Source organism: Kogia breviceps, chromosome 10, assembly GCF_026419965.1.
Source record: "Kogia breviceps isolate mKogBre1 chromosome 10, mKogBre1 haplotype 1, whole genome shotgun sequence".
NCBI lineage: Eukaryota > Metazoa > Chordata > Mammalia > Artiodactyla > Physeteridae > Kogia > Kogia breviceps.
This window is the reverse complement of record NC_081319.1, coordinates 87272368-87293075: the sequence shown is the minus strand read 5'-3', so window position 1 is coordinate 87293075 and position 20708 is coordinate 87272368. Positions and strand designations below refer to the sequence as shown.

The following is a 20708-nucleotide window of genomic DNA, read 5'->3' as shown; positions in this document are numbered from 1 at the left end:
GACACTGTTCAACATGTTTCAAAAAGAATTCTGCTGTATATTAAAAAGAAAAAAAACTTGGAAAAAATAACTTTTTGTGTGTGTGATAAAGGATCCCATAATAAATGTCTTTGGCCATTAACTTGTAAAAAGAATTTATCTCTGCAAAAGTTTTAAAAAGTGAGTATACTTGACTAGGCAACTATCCATAGTTGAAGTCCTCAGAGACGTGATGCTGTTTCTGCCCATGGAAGGTGAGGGAGGGCCGATGAGGTGGGAGCCTAAAGGCACCTCTGCAGTCTTTGGGCAGATTTGCCTAAATTGCTGTGCTTGGAGGTAAACTCCCTCATTTGCTTTTTTTTTTTTTTTAAACTAAATGGCTTTTCTTCCTCACCCAGTCTGGGCCGGTTCTTGAACACCAAATTGCTATCTCCGTGTTCTTGTTGATATGAATTACTAAAGTGTCCAGCAAAACATTTACATTGTTTTGTTAGAGTGAATCCTGTCCAGGTTCATGCTGAATTTTTTTACTCCCTCAAATGTGAGTTTTGTGGTAAAGAAAATGAAAAAGTTAGAAGTGGTACCAAGTTCTTTTTTTAATTTGGCTTCTTGGGCTCCTAAATGTTGAGATGGCAGCTATATTTTAAATTATTATTATTGATTTTTAATTATTTTTTAATTGAAGTATAGTTGATTTGCAGTATTGTGTTAGCTTCAGGTGTACAGCATAGTGATTCAGTTTTTTTGCAGATTATATTCCATTGTAGGTCATTACAAGATAATGGGTATACTTTCCTGTGCTATACTGTAGATCCTTGTTGCGTACCTTTTTATATATAGTAGTTCGTATCTGTTAATCCCATACCCCTAACTTGTCCCTCCCCCACTTCCCTCTCCCCTTTAGTAACCACAAGTTTGTTTTCTATGTCTGTGAGTCTGTTTTAGTTTGGATATACATTCACTTGTATTATTTTTTAAATTCCATGTTTAAGTGATATTAAATAGTATTTGTCTTTTTCTGTCTGATTTATTTCATTATACTCTTCTCTAGGTCCATTCGTGTTGCTGCAGATGGCAGTATTCCTTTTTATGGCTGAGTAATATTCCATGTGTATACATATCATTTAATCCACTCATCTGTTGATGGGCACTTGGGTTGCTTCCATGCCTTGGCTATTGTAAATAATGCTGCTGTCAACTTGGGGGTACATGTGTCTTTTTGACTTGGTATTTTTGGTTTTTTCCAGATAAATACCCAAGAGTGGAATTGCTAGATCATATGGTAGTTCTTTTTTTAGTTTTCTAAGAAACCTCCATACTGTTTTCCACAGAGGCTGCACCAATTTATATTCCCACCAACAGTGTTGGTTCCCTTTTCTCCACACCTTCTCCAACATTTGTTCTTCGTAGACTTTTTGATGATAGCCATTCTGACCAGTGTGAGGTGATAACGCATCATGGTTTTTATTTGCATTTCTCTAGTAATTAGTGATGTTGAGTATCTTTTCATGTGCCTGTTAGTGAGATGGCAGTTATTCTTGAATGCTTCATGGCAATAATAACACTTGTAAAACACTGGTACGTGTAACCCTGAGTTGCTTTAAGAATCTTTAAAGTTTCTTCACATATATTACAGTCAGTCAGTTTCCACCTGATGATAAAATTTGTCTCTTCTCATTACCCATCAAGAGGTGGCCACAGTGGTGGTGGCATATGGTCCTGCAGATGAGCTTCTACTGGGGTGTCTGCAGAGTAAGTCCAGGCAATCAGTCAGCACCAAGTGACCTGAGGAATGCCTTTAAGTATTCCTAAATAAGCTTTTTGGAGAGTTCCTACAAAATTACAAAAAAGCACACCAAAAAAATGTCAAACTGTGTTCCCACCAACCTGAACAAACAACACGTTAGCATCTTTGTCGTGCCAGTGTGTTTTTTTGATACCAGAATATGAACTCTAAGAATGCAGGGACCTCATCGGTCTTCTTCACTGCTATACCCACGCCCCTTCTCCAAGAGTGCCCAGTGCACAGTAGGTGCTCAGTAAATATTTGTTGAATCTCAAATAATATTAAACATTATTGATAAAATTATAGCCTCATTTGACCTCTCCTGACAGTCTCACTCTTCTCCCCCTTTCCTGAGAAGTACCACTGTCACAATTTCGGATGCTTTCTGTTTATTTTGTATGTTCCAAACAAATGTATTCATAACAGTATATAGTGTTTATTTTGTATGTTTTAAAATTTACATAAATGGCATCATACCATGTGTATCTTTCTGAAGCTTGCTTTTTTCACTCAGTATTACCTTTTGAGATTTTTCATGTTGCTATATATAAAGTTTTTTCTCGTTTTAACTGCTGTTCCATCATTTGAATATACTTCATTTTAGTTATCCATTCCTGTGTTTAATAGGCTTTTAGATTGTTCCCAGATTTTTGCCATTATAAAGCTACTAATAAATGCTTCCTCTCCCCTCAGTTTTTCTCCTTGGGAGTCGCAAAATGAAAAAATGATAATATTACTAATGCTCAGAATCACTGCCAGTTGTTGAAGCACTGTGGGGCCGTTGACTGGCACTATATGCCAGTCTCTGTGCTAATCCTCACAACAGTTTATTTTACAAACTAGAAAACTAGGCCTGACTTTACAAAAACATTGGCCAAAGTTCCACAACCCCTTAACTGATTCGAGCTCAGTTCTCAGATGCCAAAACCTTGAGCATGGGACATACTCTTGGGAGAGGATGAGCTCTCTATACTCACTAGTCCTTCCCTTGCCCTGATGGGGAGAGGCTGAAGTCAGTATAGGTAAATGAGTTCCGAAAAGTGTGCTGAAGGAATAGAGAACTAATGATGTTGATTCCTTTGAAAAGCTGAAATGTCAGTTGCCATGGTTTCACTCTTCATAGGAACATTTTTTTGCTTGCCTGTCATTTTAGGAGTTGAACCGACTGAAAGGTTCCTTACCTTCACTTATAATGACCTTTAGGTGGATAATTGGGACAGAGTACTTGTCATGTTGAATTAACCTTTCACAAAGAGAAAGTCTAAAATTATCTGTGGGACTTAACCATCAGCTATAACTCTCGTATGTATGTATCCATAGTCACACCTTTAAGGAAGCTTTTGAGGGTTTGTATAGTTAAGACAGGGGCAAGAGTCTTTATTTCGGGCCATTCAGGAATATTTGAAAGTACATTTGTGCTTTTTCTCCTTTCATTCAGCAAGGCTGTTTTCAATCTAATTTAAGGTATCATAAAATGAGGTCTTTTTGAAGAAAATTGCCTAATGAAATGTGAAATTAGAAGTCTGTGGATTGAGACTTTTTCAGGACCTTGCTGATGGAAGCCTTTCTGATAAGCAAATAATACCGAGGATGATCATAACGATGGTGGTGATGGTTATGGGAAGCCTTTTACTTGTGTGCCACCCACCAGTTTACAGTCACAAACTGAGAAGCCCTGTATTTTCATCCTGCTGTATATTGAGAAGAATCGACACACACAAAATAAGGAACTTGAAGGAGAAAAGTCAGCCCCAGGTAGATGGAGTTAGGTGGCCTTCCTCAGTGTGTTTTCAGGAAGTTTGGAAAAGATGCCCCCCATCTTCACAAAGATCTGACATTCTACAATGGGACTTTTTCGGTTTTGTTATGCTTTTAAAAATTCTTTTATAAATGTTCAGAATATTAAACATGTCCTAACAATTGTTAATAATGGTGACCAATGAGGTTTTAAAAATTCTTTAATTAGAGATTTAATGTGAAATATAAGGTGACCTAAATTCCCACTAAGGTATAAGGTACTATCAATGTTAATGATATTATAGATAGGTAACTGTGCTAGGTCCTGATATCAGACCCTTGCTTGAAATGCTCTCATGACTGAGGGGGAGAGAGAACTCAAAGCCGCTGCTACAGCGGGGAGGACAGAATGATGTAAAGACCCCCAGAAGGGACGCTTACATGTGCCCAAAGACATGTTGTCCCCACTAAGTTGCTGGGACTAGCCCTGTGGCCCAAGAACTAACACCTGCATGGAGTTTGCTAATGTCCATCCAGTGTTCTGTCTACCATGTGCCTTTGGAACTGATGACATCTCTATCTCCCAAGTGGGATTAATACCTTACGGGGTTGGTAGATGGCATTTTGCATGCACTTAGCAGAAGAGATAATATCTCTGAAGAGTTTCTGCAGTTTTCAAGCTGTACTTGTGCTTCTGCTTAAGAAAAGCTAGGTTGGATGCCTTAAGCTAATAATAGTTTGGCCTCATTCTTGCCTCATTCCTTTGCTATGAAGGCTTTTTATGTAGCTTTTCTGTTTATTTGTGTATGGTGTCTCTCCCTCCCCATTTCTTGTAATGCTGTTGCTTTATTCCTCTTCCATTCAATTTTTTTTTTTTTCCTTTCTTTTTGCTGCATGGAGACTCTCTGCTGTACAAGTGTAAGTATTTTGGTGGCTCTGCCGATTCTGGCTGTACTAGTTTACATTCTTGTGCTCCATTTGCTTCCGTGCTGCCTGGCTGATCTCCCAGGAGACTGTAGTGTCGTCATCCATCTTGGATCCTGAATAAATAGGCAGCAATTTAGAGACGAGATTGAACTTTACAAGATGGTTCAGCTTAGCAAAACAGGCGATGAATTTAAAATATTCCCAGCCATGTGCCTGAAAGCAAGCAGAGTGTTGATGAAGAGGGTATAAACATTCAAGAGGAGAAAAGTGCTTCTTCCATTCATGTTTTTAAAAAAAGACATGATTACTTAAACTTCCAAGGTTTTTAATTTCTGATTCTTGTCATATTACTTGTTTCCCAGAGTTGTAGAAAACTGGCATCGTAATACCTTCTTGTATTAGAAGATTTTACTAATCTGCTTTCCAACTGTTTTTGTTTTCTTTTTTTTTTTTTAACCTCAAGGAAAAGAAAAGTAATTAAGGATTCTTGAGCTTTGGAGTGAGGGTGTTGTTTATTATTCTTTGCGCAAACTTGGTAAAATGAATGAGGAAACTACTCCATCCTATTTTTCTGGTGATAGAAACAATTTAACTCTCATTAAAAAAAATTAGTATGTCTAGGAATTATGTGTTAAAAATGAGTTTAACAGGAAAAATGTGTTGTTTATAAGGTTCTAACATTAGTCCTTAACTTACAGTGAAAGTGGATATGTATCACTCTTGAGCTACATGGAGAATAGTTATAAATCCATTATAAAAATTGGATCAAATGAGTAAGATTTCCGAGCAATGTAGACATTGTGCTGGTTTTGAATGCTTAGAAAATAGAGCCATGCATTTCATTCACTGTCTGCCACGATGGGGATTTACTGATGTTTGTGATATCAGAATAAGTCTATGTTTAGAGTTTTCCTTCTAAAGTTATACTTTAAAGGGTTTAACACATTGTTCCTCATACTTCCTGAGGATGTGAATATTGCAAATTACTTACTACTCATAAAATGCACTTTTAAAGACAAAGTAATTTTGTCTAGGCCTGAAGTAATAGTTGGCAGTGCTAATCATACATCGATTTGTGAAGGGTCCCTTTGGTGTGTGTACCTCTTCTGCTTCCATTGCTGACCCCCTTCATCTGTTGGGCACTTTGTGATTTCTCTGATCAGAAAATACTTAGGCATTGACAAATGTCCAGGAAGAGTAAACAAAGGACTAAGACATAGTGTGAGAAAATTAACCCTTTCATTTTGGTTCAAAAGGGAAGAGAGTAATGTAAATCTGGGTGGTAAAGCCAGATTTTTTTTTTCCAGGATTCAATTTATCTAACCAACAGGTGTGAGAAGGGGAAAGAGAGTGCATAGAAACCATCTTTCTAGAGAAACATACAGTATGTGTTCCTAAATGTACACATAGGTGGATAATCATATCATTCTTACATTTCCTCTTGCTTTAGATTTATATGTAATCAAATCATAGGAATGAGCCAATAAGATTGAGCAAGTCCACACTGTCTGTAAAACTGTTAGGAGGGAAGAAACAATTGTAAAGAAAAGAAAGAAAACTATGAAGAAATAAAATTCACTTTTTTCTCCATTGTTATACTTAAATCCATATTTATTCTTTTTCATGAAAGAGATTGTAAAACAGTTCATTCATCGAAAGAAATGTATAAAACCAGATTGCGTTCTTAACACCAATTGTAGAAACCAGCCTGATTGCAAGCTCTGACCATTTTAGCAAAAGGCCATTGGCCCTGTCCAAACATGGCAAAACTTCAGAATTCACAGATATGTCAAACACAGAGAGAGTTTTATGCAGAATGCAACTGGAAGTTATATGCTCTTGTAAAGAGCATATGAAATGAAGGAAAACAATGAAAATGCATTAGAATGCATCTTTCTGATATTCAAATTTTATGTACTCGGTTTTGAGGCATTAGAAAGCTAGACCAAGAAAGGCAAACTGGTTTCCCTTTGATTAATGTCAGCCATCAAAAATCCTGATGATTTTGTATGTTTCTCAATGTGTCTGTAAAATTAGATTGAGCGGAATGATCCATTTAAAGTTGGGCATCAGTTTGTAAATGAGTTTCTGTCTATTTTTTATATATGTAATATATATTATATGTAATTCTATATGTATTTCTTTTTATATATTTAAAAATTATAATATAGTTGAAATGTCATTATTGTCATATGTTTTAACATGTATTTGGTATTCATTATAAAGGCTAAATAGGGAAACTTGACCCAGATTATTTTTGTCCACAAACACTTTTTCTTATAAAATCTAATCAGGAGTCACAGGAAAAAATTTTGGAAGACATCTTCAATCTATGCATTTCTAAACTTCTTTCCTATTTGTGACTGTCTAAATGAATTGGCTGGAAATTATATCCCAAGCTACTTGTTAATCCTTTTACCTGTCAAGGTTGTGCACAAGGTGGATACAATACTGAAGAAGTTTTCGTGACCAAACACAGCATATATTTTGATAGTTTGTGTCTCCTTGAAAATTATTTTTAGAGGTTTCACTTAATGAATAGACCAGTCACACCACCTTCAACCAACTGTAAGGCCTGTGTTGGGGAGAACTATCTTGAAACTGGATTCCTTTCCAGTTGCATTGGATTGGTTGTATTTTCATTGAATCTGCAAAGCCCGGTGCTTTATAAAAAGATTTTCCTCTGATTGTCTGCCTTTAGAAAACCTTGAAAGAACCAAATCAGCAAGTTTCATTATGTTCAGGAAGACCAGTCTGGATTTCAATTCTATTGCTCACCATTTTTAATCTCCTTTTTCTCTCAATAATAAATAATAGCAAAAGGATATTATTGTTAAAAATAACATAAGATTGTGAAAACTGTAAAGCTGTTTGCTTTAAAGGTCAGTATGAAACAATTTATTCTTTGAACCTTGTTATCAACCTGTGGATTTTTTTTGTTTTGAGAAAGCTTTAGATGACAACCTGTTAAGTGAAATGAAAGCCTACAAACTAAGTTCTTTCAGTTATGTTACATCGTAGTTTACACGAACACCAGTTTCCAGTAACAAAGCGGTGAACACCCCTAAAATCCATCCGTTGATTGATCACAAGTGGTGAGGCACGAGGGATGCTGGGCTGACCTTAATAACTGGCTCTGTCCCTGGCCCTGCTCCTCTTGACTTGAGTGGTAGTCCTTTTCATCTCCATGACTCAGTTTCTTCTTTGCAGTTTGTTTGTGGAGGTGATGACAAAGGTCCCCTCCAGCTTTGACACGAGTTATCGCGTTGAGGAAGAAGCTAATGTCTTCCTTAAGGTTTGACTTAACATGATTAATCAACAGTTGACACCAATGCTAGAAAAATGCTCTAAGAAGTTTTGGCCATGGTTTGGGTTTTGGTCTCCTCTTTTAAAAGGAAAAGAAGGATCAAAGATGTCTTACTGAGAAGTGACAGCAGATAGACTTCTAAATCATGGCAACTTTTTTCTTTGGTCTTTGGTCTATGGTCTTTGCCCATAATGTAAAGATCAAAATTTTTCTGGCAGAAGTGTGAAACAAAACAGTTAAACTGCTTAAATCATTAAGATGACAAAGAGTTTGGTGTTGCTTATATTGATGTTGCTGTGATAATGAACAGTGAATAATGGTGTTTTCAATTTTTAGCGACTGATTTTTACAGTCTTTCATTCTTATTCCTTATATCTGTTTCAACATCCTTGTGTGCAGGTTAGAGTTAAATCCTATATCATTCATTGTTCCTTTTAGCTATAAAAATAGAATTTAAGTGAATAGGGCTAGGGGAAAGAAGTTGGCTATATCATTTGAGAAGGTGGTAAACATTTAGAAATGTCTTGGCTTGGCCCCTTCAGTCTGGCTGTCAGACGTTACTAACCATCCTCTGAAGAAGTAAATACTGAGCGTAAAACAGTTGATCCCAAATGTTACCCCCCCAACAATGTTTCTAAACTTTGAAAGTTAAGTTTTCTGGGAATGCCTGTCTAAGTACTTTCTTTATTTTATTGCTAGATGACTCCTAAATCCAAAAGGAAGACTATCCATAGCCGAATGCTGCGGCCTGTTTCCAGGGCATTTGGTAAGTGAGTATTTTGCTAATGCCAGTCATTTCCTTATAACCGTGAAACACCCCTCAGCAAGAACCTCGGACCACTTCAAGGATATTTCTTAGGGATGCTCTAAGTAAGTGATTTGTGAATGAGTGTTTGCTATTCAGTGATAGACTTAAAATTACTTTTAGGAACTTTTTTATCCATCTCTATGTAGTAAGCTTCAGCCTGGGGCTTTGCTTTATTTTAGAAATGGAATTTGATCTTGATAAAGCCCTGGAAGAAGTGCCAATTCACATTGAAGACCCGCCTTTCCCATCCATCAGACAAGAGAAGCAGAGCTCAGGGTTTATCTCTGACTTGCCGTCCGAGGAAGGAAAGAAGCTGGAGCACTTTACCAAGTTAAGACCAAAACGGACTAAGAAGCAGCAATCCACGCACGCAGCGGTAGGTGGGCTGGAGGGGCCCCGTCTCTCCCTCACCCTGTCCTCCTCCAGGGAAACCTGGAGAGTCTTATAAAAGCGTGTTGCATACCTGAAAGCTTGTAGTTAAGGAGCGTGGAACCTCTACGTGTGTGTGATATTCACATAAAATGTCTCATTTGGTGCTCAACAATTTTGGAAAAGACAACACTGGAAGGTTTTCAACTCTTTAGAACAGAGTTGCCCCTTGGAAGTTGTTAGAAAAATATCAGTCACTCGGGTGAGATAAAAAGGCTACATCTATAGAATTGTATAGTGTCCGGGTATGAAAAGATGGAAAATAAGTATCAAAGAATCGATTTGTGATTAAAAATTGTTTGCATTTGATTTTGGACTGCACCCGTATACTCCCCCACCTCCATGTTCTCACCTGTTCTCACCTGTTCTGGTGCCCTGGCTTTTGATTACCCACAAGCTGAGTGGTGGAGAAGAGGCCGTACCTGGGAGAACCATGCAGGTGGCATGTTTCTCAGCTTCCTGCTCTCTGCTCAGGAGAGGACTGAATTGTTTGCGCTAAGGAGCCTTAATGCAATGGACCCCATGTCTCTCTTTGGTTAGTGTCTTTTCTCTCCTTTGCAGTCAGACTTCTTGAAAAAGTTTGTCTTTGCCTGTGGTCTTTCTCCCTCACCTTCCTGTCACTTTGCAACCCACCAAAATCTTCATTCTGTACCTACCCACCTCTGAAACTACCCTGCCAAAGTCACTCCTAACCTAATCCTGTGGACACTTGTCAGCTGTCAGCCTACTTGACATCTCAGCAGTTACTTGACCCAGAAAGCTCCATCCTTCTGTGGGCCTCCGAGTCATCACTCTCTTTTCTTTCCTGTTCACCTCTCCAGTGATGCCTTTTCAGTTTTCCTCTGCCTGGCCTTTGAGTGTATTATTTGTCTCGGTGATGTCATCTAAACCCGTGGTTTCAGTTTCCCTGTTGTTGACTCCTGCCTCCTCTGCTGAACTCCATATTCAGATGTTCACCAGCCTCCTGAACTTTAAAGTCCCGGAACACCTCAGGTTCAACAGATTCAAAACTGGGAGCCTATCTTTCTCTACAAACCTGCCCTGCCCCACAAGGAGCATCACCAGTCGACAAGCTAGAAACCTGGATATGATCCCGAACACCACTCCCCACTGCCATGCCTGTTTGCTCCTCCCCTTCTTCCTTTCCCCTCATCATCCTTGCATCCCTCACTCTCACCCTGTTTCAGGCCTCCAGTGATGCAGCCTTTTTTGTCATTGCTTCCCCTGCCCCCACCCCTTCATCCCCCTACCCTTAGCTCCTAGGTGGATAACCACTCACTTTGCAGACCTCCACTGAGGCAAGACTTCTCCCAGGAAGCCCTCCCTGTCTCTGCCTCTGTTCTCCCACATGGCTGGGGGTGCACGACTCCAGGGAAGGTTGTTCTCCCACACTAGTGCACAGTGCACAGCCTGAGCAACCTTCCATGGAGGCCCTGCTCCCCCAGTGCCTGGCTTTTACCCTGTTACAGCCCTCGCCGTACAGTGTTTTCTAAGCACGCTGTCCTCCTTGTGTATAAGCTCTATGTAGGAAGGTGTGTGGTTTATTATCCATGGTTGTATACTGAGAGCTCAGTTCGAATTTATTCAATACAATGTAGCAGGCGTTCAGTACTCATTGGATGATAGGTGGATGAGTGGAGTTGTAGATGGATAAAAGTCACAACCAGTTAATCTTCATGGTCAGTCACTTGCTCATTCCAGATCCAGGTTGGGTGTATTTGGTTGATTTCTCTCATTTGATTCTGAATATCTTGACATGGTTTCAAAAACACAAAAGAAAAAAATTTTAGTAAATTGTTTTCTTTTCCAACTTACTTGATTTTAACTTTTTATTGCACTGTTTACGTATTCTTCGAGGAATAAAGTTTTTTATTTTTTAAATAAGGGAAAGGCCTTTTAGATGGGGAAAAAGACAGCATCCCACACTCCAGATTCTACATGGTTACTGAATAAATGGTTCCTCCTGCCCTTTCCCTGTGGAGGGTCATTAGCAGTATAGCTTGTATGTGACATGATGGTTTAAGGTTCCCCTTGATTAAGTCAGTGACCCAGGAAAAGAGAACGTTGTGTCCTTTTTTTCTTTACCCATTTGAAACACGAGAAAGAACGGAAGAAAGCTGTGACAGAGTTTTGGTGGAGGAGTGTACTTAGGTCTATTCTAGAGTGATTTCAACCTTGTCCACAGAAAAGCTCAGACTCACAGGGTTGGCAAACCCCAGGCTGCTCCATCCTAGGGACTCTGTAGCACAAGGGTATGTCCTAGGTTAATGGATTACGGTCCCGGGTCTACATAGATCTTCCCAGAGGCTTGGTAGCCTGAGAAACGTGCACAGCTTGTTCTCCCTTGGTTTCACAGTGAAAATATGCTGCCTAATGGTTTCACAGAGCTTGTGATTTTCAAAATGCTCTCACGTTGAACACCTCTGTGAAGCTGCCACACTGGCCCAATTGTCCGCATTTTCCAGTGGAGGGTGAGAAGGCTGCAGTATTGAGTAGCAGCAGTCATTTAATATTATCGTTTTGGTTTTGTTTTGGTGGATTGAGTAGGCTTAGTCCACCCTAAATGGATCTTAGCTTTTCTAGAGCTTGTCCTTGACCCCTAATGCCCCTAATGAGCTTTTGTGGATGTCAGAACTCTCAAAGCCAAGATATGGAGGCTGTTTTTACTTTCAGCATTTCTAATACCAAATGTGTGGTTTCCTTCCCCCTACACCTGCTAATTCTTAAACTCTGGACAACAACTGGGTGTCCCGCAATTCAACTCAATTCTGACCCCTCAGGTGAAGGGCTCAGCGGTACCCTCACTTCCGATACCAGTCTCAGGTCGCCTCCTGTACTTCTGACCAACCGACTTCATGGGAGGTTCCCATGCCCCCCTCCTTAGGTTAGATACTTTGCTAGAATGGCTCCGAATACTCAAGAGGACACTTTACTTACTATTACTGGTTTATTATAAAGGATACTGTCAACTGAAATAAAAGCATGCAGTGTGAGTTTCAGTTTTATTGGGGGACTTACTGAAGACTATAGCCTGGGAGCCAGCCTCTCCAAAGACTCTGAGGAACTGCTCAAAGAGGTGGGGGGAAGGTCAGCATATGTGTGATTTTGGAGAACAGGTACTTGCAGTCAAGCACATATCTTGGTAGAAGGTTGCTACTGGTCATGGGGCACAGATATCTTAATGATTGTAGTGCTTCTTTTCTAAGTATGGGAAGATGCAAGAAATTGGGTTCATAAAATTTTCTCTTGAAAATATTTAACTATCTGAAGGCCTGTTCTGCCAATTTTCCCTGAGCACAGAGGGCCTCATTCCTGATCTGCACCCTGAACTCCTTTGGGGTGTGTTGAAGGTCAGCGACTGCAGTGGCTAATGGCTTAATTCTTGTAGAGCCACATGGCAAGCGACAATCTTTAGTTGGCAGTTGTTACCCATACTGACCAACTGTGGCTATAAATCAAAGGTTCCCACAATCCTTCTTGGGTTTGATGTATTTGTTATAGCAGCTCACGGAACCCAGACATTACTTACTGGATTACTAGTTTATTATAAAAGGATATAACTCAGGAACAGCCAGATGGAGGGGATGCTTAGGGAAAGATATGCGAGAAGGGGCACGGCGCTTCCATGCCCTCTCCCAGAACATCACACTCCCTGCATCTCCACATGTTCACCAACCCAGAAGCTCTCCGAACCTTGTCCTTAGGGGTTTTTATGGAGACTTCATTACACACTCATAATTGAGTAACTCACTGGCCATTGGTGATTGATTGAACTTCTGGGCCCTATCAGTTCCCTAAAGTGCAGGGGGTGGGACTGAAAATTCAAACCCTCTAATCACGTGGTTGGGTCTCCTGGCTATCAACCCCCATTTTTAGGTGGGTTCCAAAGTCACCTCATTAACATAACCAAAACACCTTCTTTAGTTAGGAAATTCCAAGCGTTTAGGAGCTCTGTGCCAGAAATGGGGATGAAGACCAAATATGCATTTCTTACTGTAAATCACTATATCACAACTATCTTCATGACATAGTTGGGATGCTCTCTCTCCTTTCCTAGGCTCTGGAACAGTTTGCAAGTATTATAGATTTTCTGTTCCTCTCCCGGGAAGCCACCTGGGCCTGATGTGCTGTCTGTGTGCATGTCATGCTGATATGTCGATTTTTTTAAACTAGGGATTTGATTTCTTTTGTTATAGATCTGTTGATGAAAAAGAATAGTAGTCAATCTAAGAAAGAAATGGAAAATTCTATTTCGGCCAACCGGAGGATTATAACCCGGGAGACAGTTTTTCAGAAAGCTTTGAGGACTTTTCTGCCTGTTAGAGGTCAAAACACAGTTATATAAGTTTTTGAGACAAAGGGTTATATGTCAAATGGTGTCCTGACAGTTTACACAATCCAGACCTGCATGAACAAAGTGAGAAGTGGGTCATCCTGACCCCTTACAAGATTAAAAAGGAAGGTTATTGCCTAAGGAGGTCTGGTTAAGGCAGAATGCACAATACACTCTAAAGGGGAGGGAGGGAGGTCAGTCCAAACAGACAGAGAAAAATTTTATGTTTAAATTTTTCTCATCTTGCCATAAAATAGGAATTTTATTTCATCAGGTCTATTCAGATTACCTAATTCTCCTTGAGACCACTTTGGTAATTTCTGTTTTTCTAGGATATTGCCCACTTAGTCTGATAGTTCATTTAGTTGTTTATAGAATTCTTTTGCATTTTTAATCTCTTCTGTATCAATAGCTGTGTCCCATTTTTCCATTTCTAATATATCTTAATTCCTCTCTCCTAATTTTGCAAGGTCTCGTTTACTAGTCTTTTTCAAAGAATTAGCTTTACTAGTCCTCTCAAGTTCATTAATTTGTGTCTTTTTAAAAAAAATTATATTTTGTTTCTTTTACTTCCTCTTGGATTCCTTTATTCCTGGCTCGATTGCTTAATCGAGCTCTTAATTTTCCATGTTTCTTACTGTCTAATGTATGCATATAAAATTTCAAGATTATTCAACTCACTAATTAGCACTCTTCGGGGTTTTTTTGCTCAGTCCCTAATGTACCTAATTGTCCTTCCTTCCTGCCCAACTCCCCCCCCCACCCCCCCGCCCCACCCGGCCTGTGGAGACATGAGAGATTTGGCAGCTGCCATGTCAAAATCCAGGTGCACCCCCTACAGTGCTGCCCTGGCGCATTCATCTTAATAATCCAGGAAGAGGAGAACGGAGGGTGGTCTGATTGTCTGTAGTCTTCATAATCACCGGTTTATCTTCTAAGCATTCACAAATTATCCTATTAGCATTTACTTATACACCAGAGGTGTGAAATCTACCTTCTTTATTTCTCAGATACCAACAACAGCAATTTCTGATTTTATTTGCAAAGGCCTGCTTCTGAGCACAGGTGCGGTCGGTTCCAGCTAGCTCAGGGCTAAGGTTTCTGCTCTCCCTTTGCAATAGCTCTGCTCCCCTTTTTAGTCTGAAATTAATTCTCTTTGACATTAAAGACCAAAATCAAATGGAATTTTGAGAACTTCCAATGTCTGTATGTCCTTTCCTTTCCTTTTGCTGGATATTGAGCTAAAAGTTTGGCTTTGAACTGTCCTGACAAACCGCAGGTCATTTTAGTCTTCAGCTTCTCTGCTGCTCTTCTTACAGGCTGCTGACACCTCTTGCTTTTAACAGATGCATTTTAAGGTGCATCTCGCTCAAGGTCTCCCAGTGATCCTGGACTTCTCTTAATCTCTCTACTCCCAGTCTCTTTATCTCTAAAATGATAGGGTTGGACCCAGGGTGGTGGGTGGGGTCTCTAAGGTCCTGTCCAGCCCTAAAAACTGGCCTGTCCTACAGGACAGGAAACCAGATTGCTTTGTTGAGCCCTGTGTGCCTCCATCTCTGAAATCCATTCATTGTTCTTCATGTCCCCAGAGACCTTTTATGCTAGCTGTGAATTGTTTCAAAGCAGGCAAAAAAGAAAAGGTCTGAAAGGAGAAATTATACTAGTAAAACTTTTTTTTCCCCCCTCAAAACGGGAAGAGGAATTGGAGAGGCAGCCGCTGAGGGCAAGCAAGGGTGCCCTGGAAGGAAGCCCCATGTTAGGACCACATGTCCTGGGGTCAAATCCTTCTCATCCATCAGTCAGGTGACCTGTGTGGGCACCCCTCACCCTCTGAGCCATGGTTTGATCTACTAACCAAAACCTAGGATAATGCTATCTTTCCTTTCCAGTTCAAAGGGTAGGTGTGAAGATGAAATAGTAAACTATCGAGCACTGTACAAATTTAGGGAGCTATTATTACTGTAGAGATTCCATTCTTTTACAAAAGGAATAATGACAATCCAAGCAAGTTCTGTGCTACTTTGTCTTTTGTAATTGAAACAGAAGTTATTCAGTGAGCTGCTTTCTCTCCATAACTGAATTCTTGAACTTGGCTGATTCTCTGCTCTCTTGCAATTCACAAGAAAGCCTTGCTCCACTATAAAGCGCCATTCAGATGAGAGGTCTAATTGTTTTCATTATTCACATTTCACAGGGTTCTTGGTTTATTACCTATTATCTGCTCATTTTTCAGCATTTCACAAATGTGAACTCAAACACACAGCTCATTTTTATAATGGACATTACCAGTGAATGATTGTTTAAAGCAAATGATGGGTCTTTTCTTTAAACAGTGTCTGTGCAGACAAGAGCCAGGTTCGCCCAGAGGCAACTTGAGACTTGCAAATCAAGATTACAGGAAGGAACTTTCCCACGGCTCTATGGCAAGACATCCCGCCCAGATATCGCAACCACCTGGGAATTTGTCCTCTGCCCAACTGAATGGGCAAGATACATTTCCTTTCTCAATGGCCCACAACCTATCTGTGTGAAATATTAATACACTATTGCAGAAGCAAGCCAAGCATGTTACTGAGTTCACTATGAGTTGTCCATTCAAAGAGAAATGCTAGATTGATGAATAATTTCCATATACCTTCTCACCAGCTTCTGTCCTGAGACTCAAGCTTTTGACATCTGCCCCTGGATTTCCACCGCACCTCAAATAACACTGCCTGAAATTGGACTCATCATCTTCTTCCCCAACTTGAATCTTTGAACTATGTTCCCTAGAATGATGCTCCCATTCACCCAGCCTGGAAACTTTAACCTCATCTTAGGCAGCATCTTTCCTTCTCTTCTCATTTCTCTAGTACTTAGTCCCTCATCTCCTCCAGATTAGACTAAACAATCACAGAAGTCTTTTGTTTGTGTTCCCGAACAGATTTCCCTAGTTATAATCCCTGGCTTCTCCAGTATATCCTTCATGCTGCCCCAGAATCATCTGACCAAAATACAGGTTGGGCCATGGCATTTCTTTGAGGCTCCCTCTCACCTACAAAGTAAATTCCGCACTTTTTAGCATAGGATTCAAGGTTGTTCACTGTCAGTCCTTGTATTATTTGTTGGGAAGTATTCATTCAATTAGAGATAATGAGAGATACTGAATTAAAAATGACTTAAATCATGAGAAATACTTATTTTCTTATTTAACAAGAAATCCAGAAGTCTCGGGATCCAGGACTAGTTTATTCAGCACAGCATAAGCACCCAGGTGGTTTCCACTGTTCTGCTCTTTCATCCTCAGCATGGTGGATTTTGTCCTCAGGTTTGCTTCCTCTTGAACTCCAGGTGGCTGCTGCAGCTCAGACATCACATCTGCTCTCCCACAACCATTCAGAAAAAAATGCATTCCTTCCTCTGCAGGAAAACCTGCCCATGAGCCCCCTTGTAACTCACTGACCAGAACTGTATCACATGCCCATGCTACCAGTCACAGACAAGGAGATTAATGTATTTGACTTGTTCAGATAAGTATTCCATTTTGAAATCAGGGTTCTTCCAGCAAGCAAGCAAGAAAGCAGGTGGTGGTGGTGTTGGGGGGTGTTTGGAGTGGCCATTTTTCGTATCTGCTAGGGTTAATACTCAGCAGTTAACTCTATCCCTAAACCTCAGGCCCCGACCACTGGAGTTATTACTGTTCTCAAAACTTAGTGTATGTATCATTTTCTCACGCATTCTCTCTTCCCTTACCAATATGCCCGCAATGCCTTCCTCTGCTTCAAGAACACATGACTCTTCATAGCCTGCTAGGTTCCAAGCTGCTTCTGAGATAGCAGTCAGACTTAATCCTCCAGCAGGCTTTGTGTTTATAGTGCATTTCTCACTTTTGTTTCTTTCTACCCTTGTTACAGTTGTAATGTGACTTCTATTCCAGTAGAATATAAGGGCCCTATGTCAGTCAGTCTTGTCCTTCCCATGGCTTTTATCACAGTGCCTTGAATCTAGCAATACATGTTTGCCGAATTAAGTTGAATGTAAATTAATATCACACCTGTTTGGTTTGCAGGGCTGTGCTACCAGCCTAGTCTCCCAAGATGGTGAACAGAATGGTCTTATGGGGAGAGTGGATGAAGGTGTAGATGAATTTTTCACCAAGAAGGTGACCAAAATGGATTCCAAGTGAGTTCAGAGTCATTTCACTAATCATACTATTTAATTCATATTTAAATTACTAACAATTACAAGTAAACTTAGTATGTACTAAGGCTCTTATTTCATATAAGTATATAAAATGGACACATTTTGCAGGGGATTTACTGTTCTGGTGGTTTGCAGATTTGATCTTCAGGTCAGCGACATCACTATCAACTGGGAACTTATTAGAAATGCAAATTCTCAAACCTCTACCCCAGACATACTGAATCAGAAGCTAGAGGTGGGGCCCAGCAGCCAGTGTTTTAATAAACCCTCCAGGGTATACTGAGGCACGCTCAAGTTGAAGGACCACTGTACTCTTCTAAATCAGACCACAAAATGTACCTCCCCAAGGTATTTTTTTAGGGCATCATCACATTCACCTGGGTATATCTAGGACAGTGGGCGTTGGCAGGCTGAAATTACTTATAGTGGACCCTTGAACAACGCAGGTTTAAACAGCACGGGTCCACTTATTTGTGGATTTTTTTCAACAGTAAATACTACAGTACTGCACAGGCTGTGGTTGGTTGATCTGTGGATGTGGACAAACTCGGATACTGAGGACCTACTCTAAGTTATATGTGAATTAACCCCCTCATTGTTCAGGGGTCAGCTGTATTTTAAAATTCCTCACGTTCATAATTTGATATATCTGGGGGCCCTATATCATTGCTAAATGGCACAGCTTTACCAGACACTGTCAAAATGACAACAATTAGTGAAGAGGCTTCAGAGTTAGCCTCTAAAAAGTTTTCTCTGTATTTTCTTATTAACAACATGGAGTTTCCTTAAAGACAATTCAATAGTACTTTTATTAAGAGCTTAATTTAAACACTCCAGCCTTTAAGCATGACTTGTACCAAGTTACTTAATCCCCAACTATATGCAGATCCATCCCCAAGTACTCTGAATATTCAGTACTCTGAATATGGATTTGTGTCTGTAAAGTATTCCTCACCTTGAGATATCAAATTCAAGAACGAATTTAACCATCCTGATAAGCTGAGGGTGAACAGGCCAGGCACCGGGAAGGAAGAATCTAATCCATTCTATAGATTGATGTGCCTTATCTTGCCTTAACAGGATGGCGAGGTGGGAATAAGTTAAATTTTTGTGTCCACACCAGTATAACTTACCTAACGTTATAAGCTTTAGGACCCAATTATTTGTCTTCTTTGACACTTGAAGCTTGGCATACTAGGGAAAATTCTATTCTCCTCTCCTTTAAGATCCAATGTGAATGTCATTTATTCAAAATAAATGTCATTTATTGTAGTCAGGGGAAAGCCCTGATTATTCCTCCCCAACCCCCCAACCCCCCAAATTAATTGCTTTTTCTCTAGTGCTGAGTCAACCCCCCCCCCGCCTTTTTTTTTTTTCATCCTCTGCACACACCTGTTAGGGCAACATAATCCTTCCAGAGTTTGTTTGGTTTTTAATTTTTTTACAGCGTGGGGAATAGATGGACATATTCTCAGCGCAAAAGATTCAAGCAATACCAGCATAAACTGAGCCAAATGGGAAAATCCTTCTTAATGACTGGCTTTCAAGTCTTTTCTTCCCAAAGGATGCTGTTCTTCACAAACAATGCCTGGGTCTTATTTTTCATTATAACTTCAGTATCTGACACAGCCCATAATGTATCATCTGCCCTCAGTCACTATTGGTTTAATGAATCAAGACAGTCTTGGCCTGTATCTGTATAAACAGATAATATTGTAGGCTCTCCTCTTCCCAAACTTTGGAAATTGAATTAGTGGAGAGATCTGTGCGCGTTAGATCTAGATCATCTGTGGTGTCACCGCCAGTGTGATGTCCTCTGCCCTTAAAGCTGCCTCCTTCTTTAATGGGCTCTGAATGAAAGTTGGGCAGACTTTATAAGGTGTGAAACCCACTTTCTGCAAAGATACTGCTCTAGGAGGATTATCTTCATGTCCAAGTGCACACATAGAACTAGGTACATCAATTTTTGTCAAATAATGATGGAATCTACTAAAAGTTGTGATTTGTTTTATTGTTATATAAAAACAGATCATTGTCAGTTTTTTACATAGAAGTGTAGGCACAGATCAGACCATCAAGTTGTATAAAGGAGGTTTGAAAATCAAAGTTGCACATGCCCCTCATAGTTTAAAATGTCAGATGTTCTTCAAGGCTTTTTATTAACCAAAAAAGGTGGGGGGCTGTTTCTTTCCCTATTCCCCAGAGGCAATTAATTCCTGTTCCTTTAGCTGTTTACTTTTGATTTTGCTTCCATATTTCTTTTTTGTTGTTGTTGCTATTTCTTATTTTTCAGTTTTAAACAGTAACCATAACTGGTGGCTTCTTACTATATAGAGGATGATACTTTAGCCCTTATACAGTCTGACCCTTCTGTCCACCAAAAGCATGCAGGCAAACTCACACACACACACACACACACACACACACACACACACACACACACACACACACTTTTCCTCTTCCTGCCATCTCATTTAGTTATGTCATAACTGTTGGTTACATCAGTGTTTAATGTTTACTTCATTATAAGAATGTAAATATTCACAGCTGAGTTATACAGTATGGTATGATTACATTTCCTTTCCTATACAACTTTTTTTAAAAAAATTTTTATTGGGATATAGTTGCTCTACAATGTTGTGTTAGTTTCTGCTGTACAGCAGAGTGAATCAGCTATACGTATACATATATCCCCTCCTTTTTGGATTTCCTTCCCATTTAGGTCACCACAGAGCATTGAGTAGAGTTCCCTGTGCTCTACAGGAGGTTCTCATCACTTACCGATTTTATACATAGTAGTGTGTATATACGTGAATCCCAATCTCCCAGTTCATCCCACCCCCCACCCCCCCATGGTGTCCATACGTTTTTTTCTCTATGTCTGTGTCTCTATTTCTGCTTTGCAAATAGGTTCATCTGCTATACAACTTTTTATTTTCCCTGGAGTTAACAATTGTTTCCTTTTGCATTCGCTTAGTTTTCTGTATTCCTATCTCTGACATATCTCCTAAGTCTCCAGTACAGGTATAAATTTCCTCAAGTCTTCTCAGTTTCATCTTCCTGGGCACATCCTTCACTGCTCTCTGATCGCCCCAGGGTGACCTGTAGGCCTCGTTCCCTGCTGTCCTCCTGGGATGTCCCTTCGCTGTCTGCTAGGTGCCTCCCCTCACTCATTCCTGTGTCTTTCCTGTTTCCTTTGGCCCGGTTGTCGTCTTATTAC

The 20708-nt window shown here is 40.0% G+C and overlaps 1 protein-coding gene across 9 annotated transcripts in view; it reads left to right on the top strand.

Annotated features, from left to right (window-relative positions):
• Nucleotides 1-20708, top strand: part of CARMIL1 (capping protein regulator and myosin 1 linker 1) — a 326341-nt gene that overhangs the window by 286749 nt on the left and 18884 nt on the right. For all 9 annotated transcript variants that reach the window (XM_067006576.1, XM_067006574.1, XM_067006577.1 and 6 more), the window contains 3 exons: nt 8436-8502; nt 8724-8920; nt 17355-17467. In XM_067006576.1, the coding sequence (XP_066862677.1) occupies nt 8436-8502; nt 8724-8920; nt 17355-17467 (377 nt within the window). The remainder of the gene's footprint in view (nt 1-8435; nt 8503-8723; nt 8921-17354; nt 17468-20708) is intronic.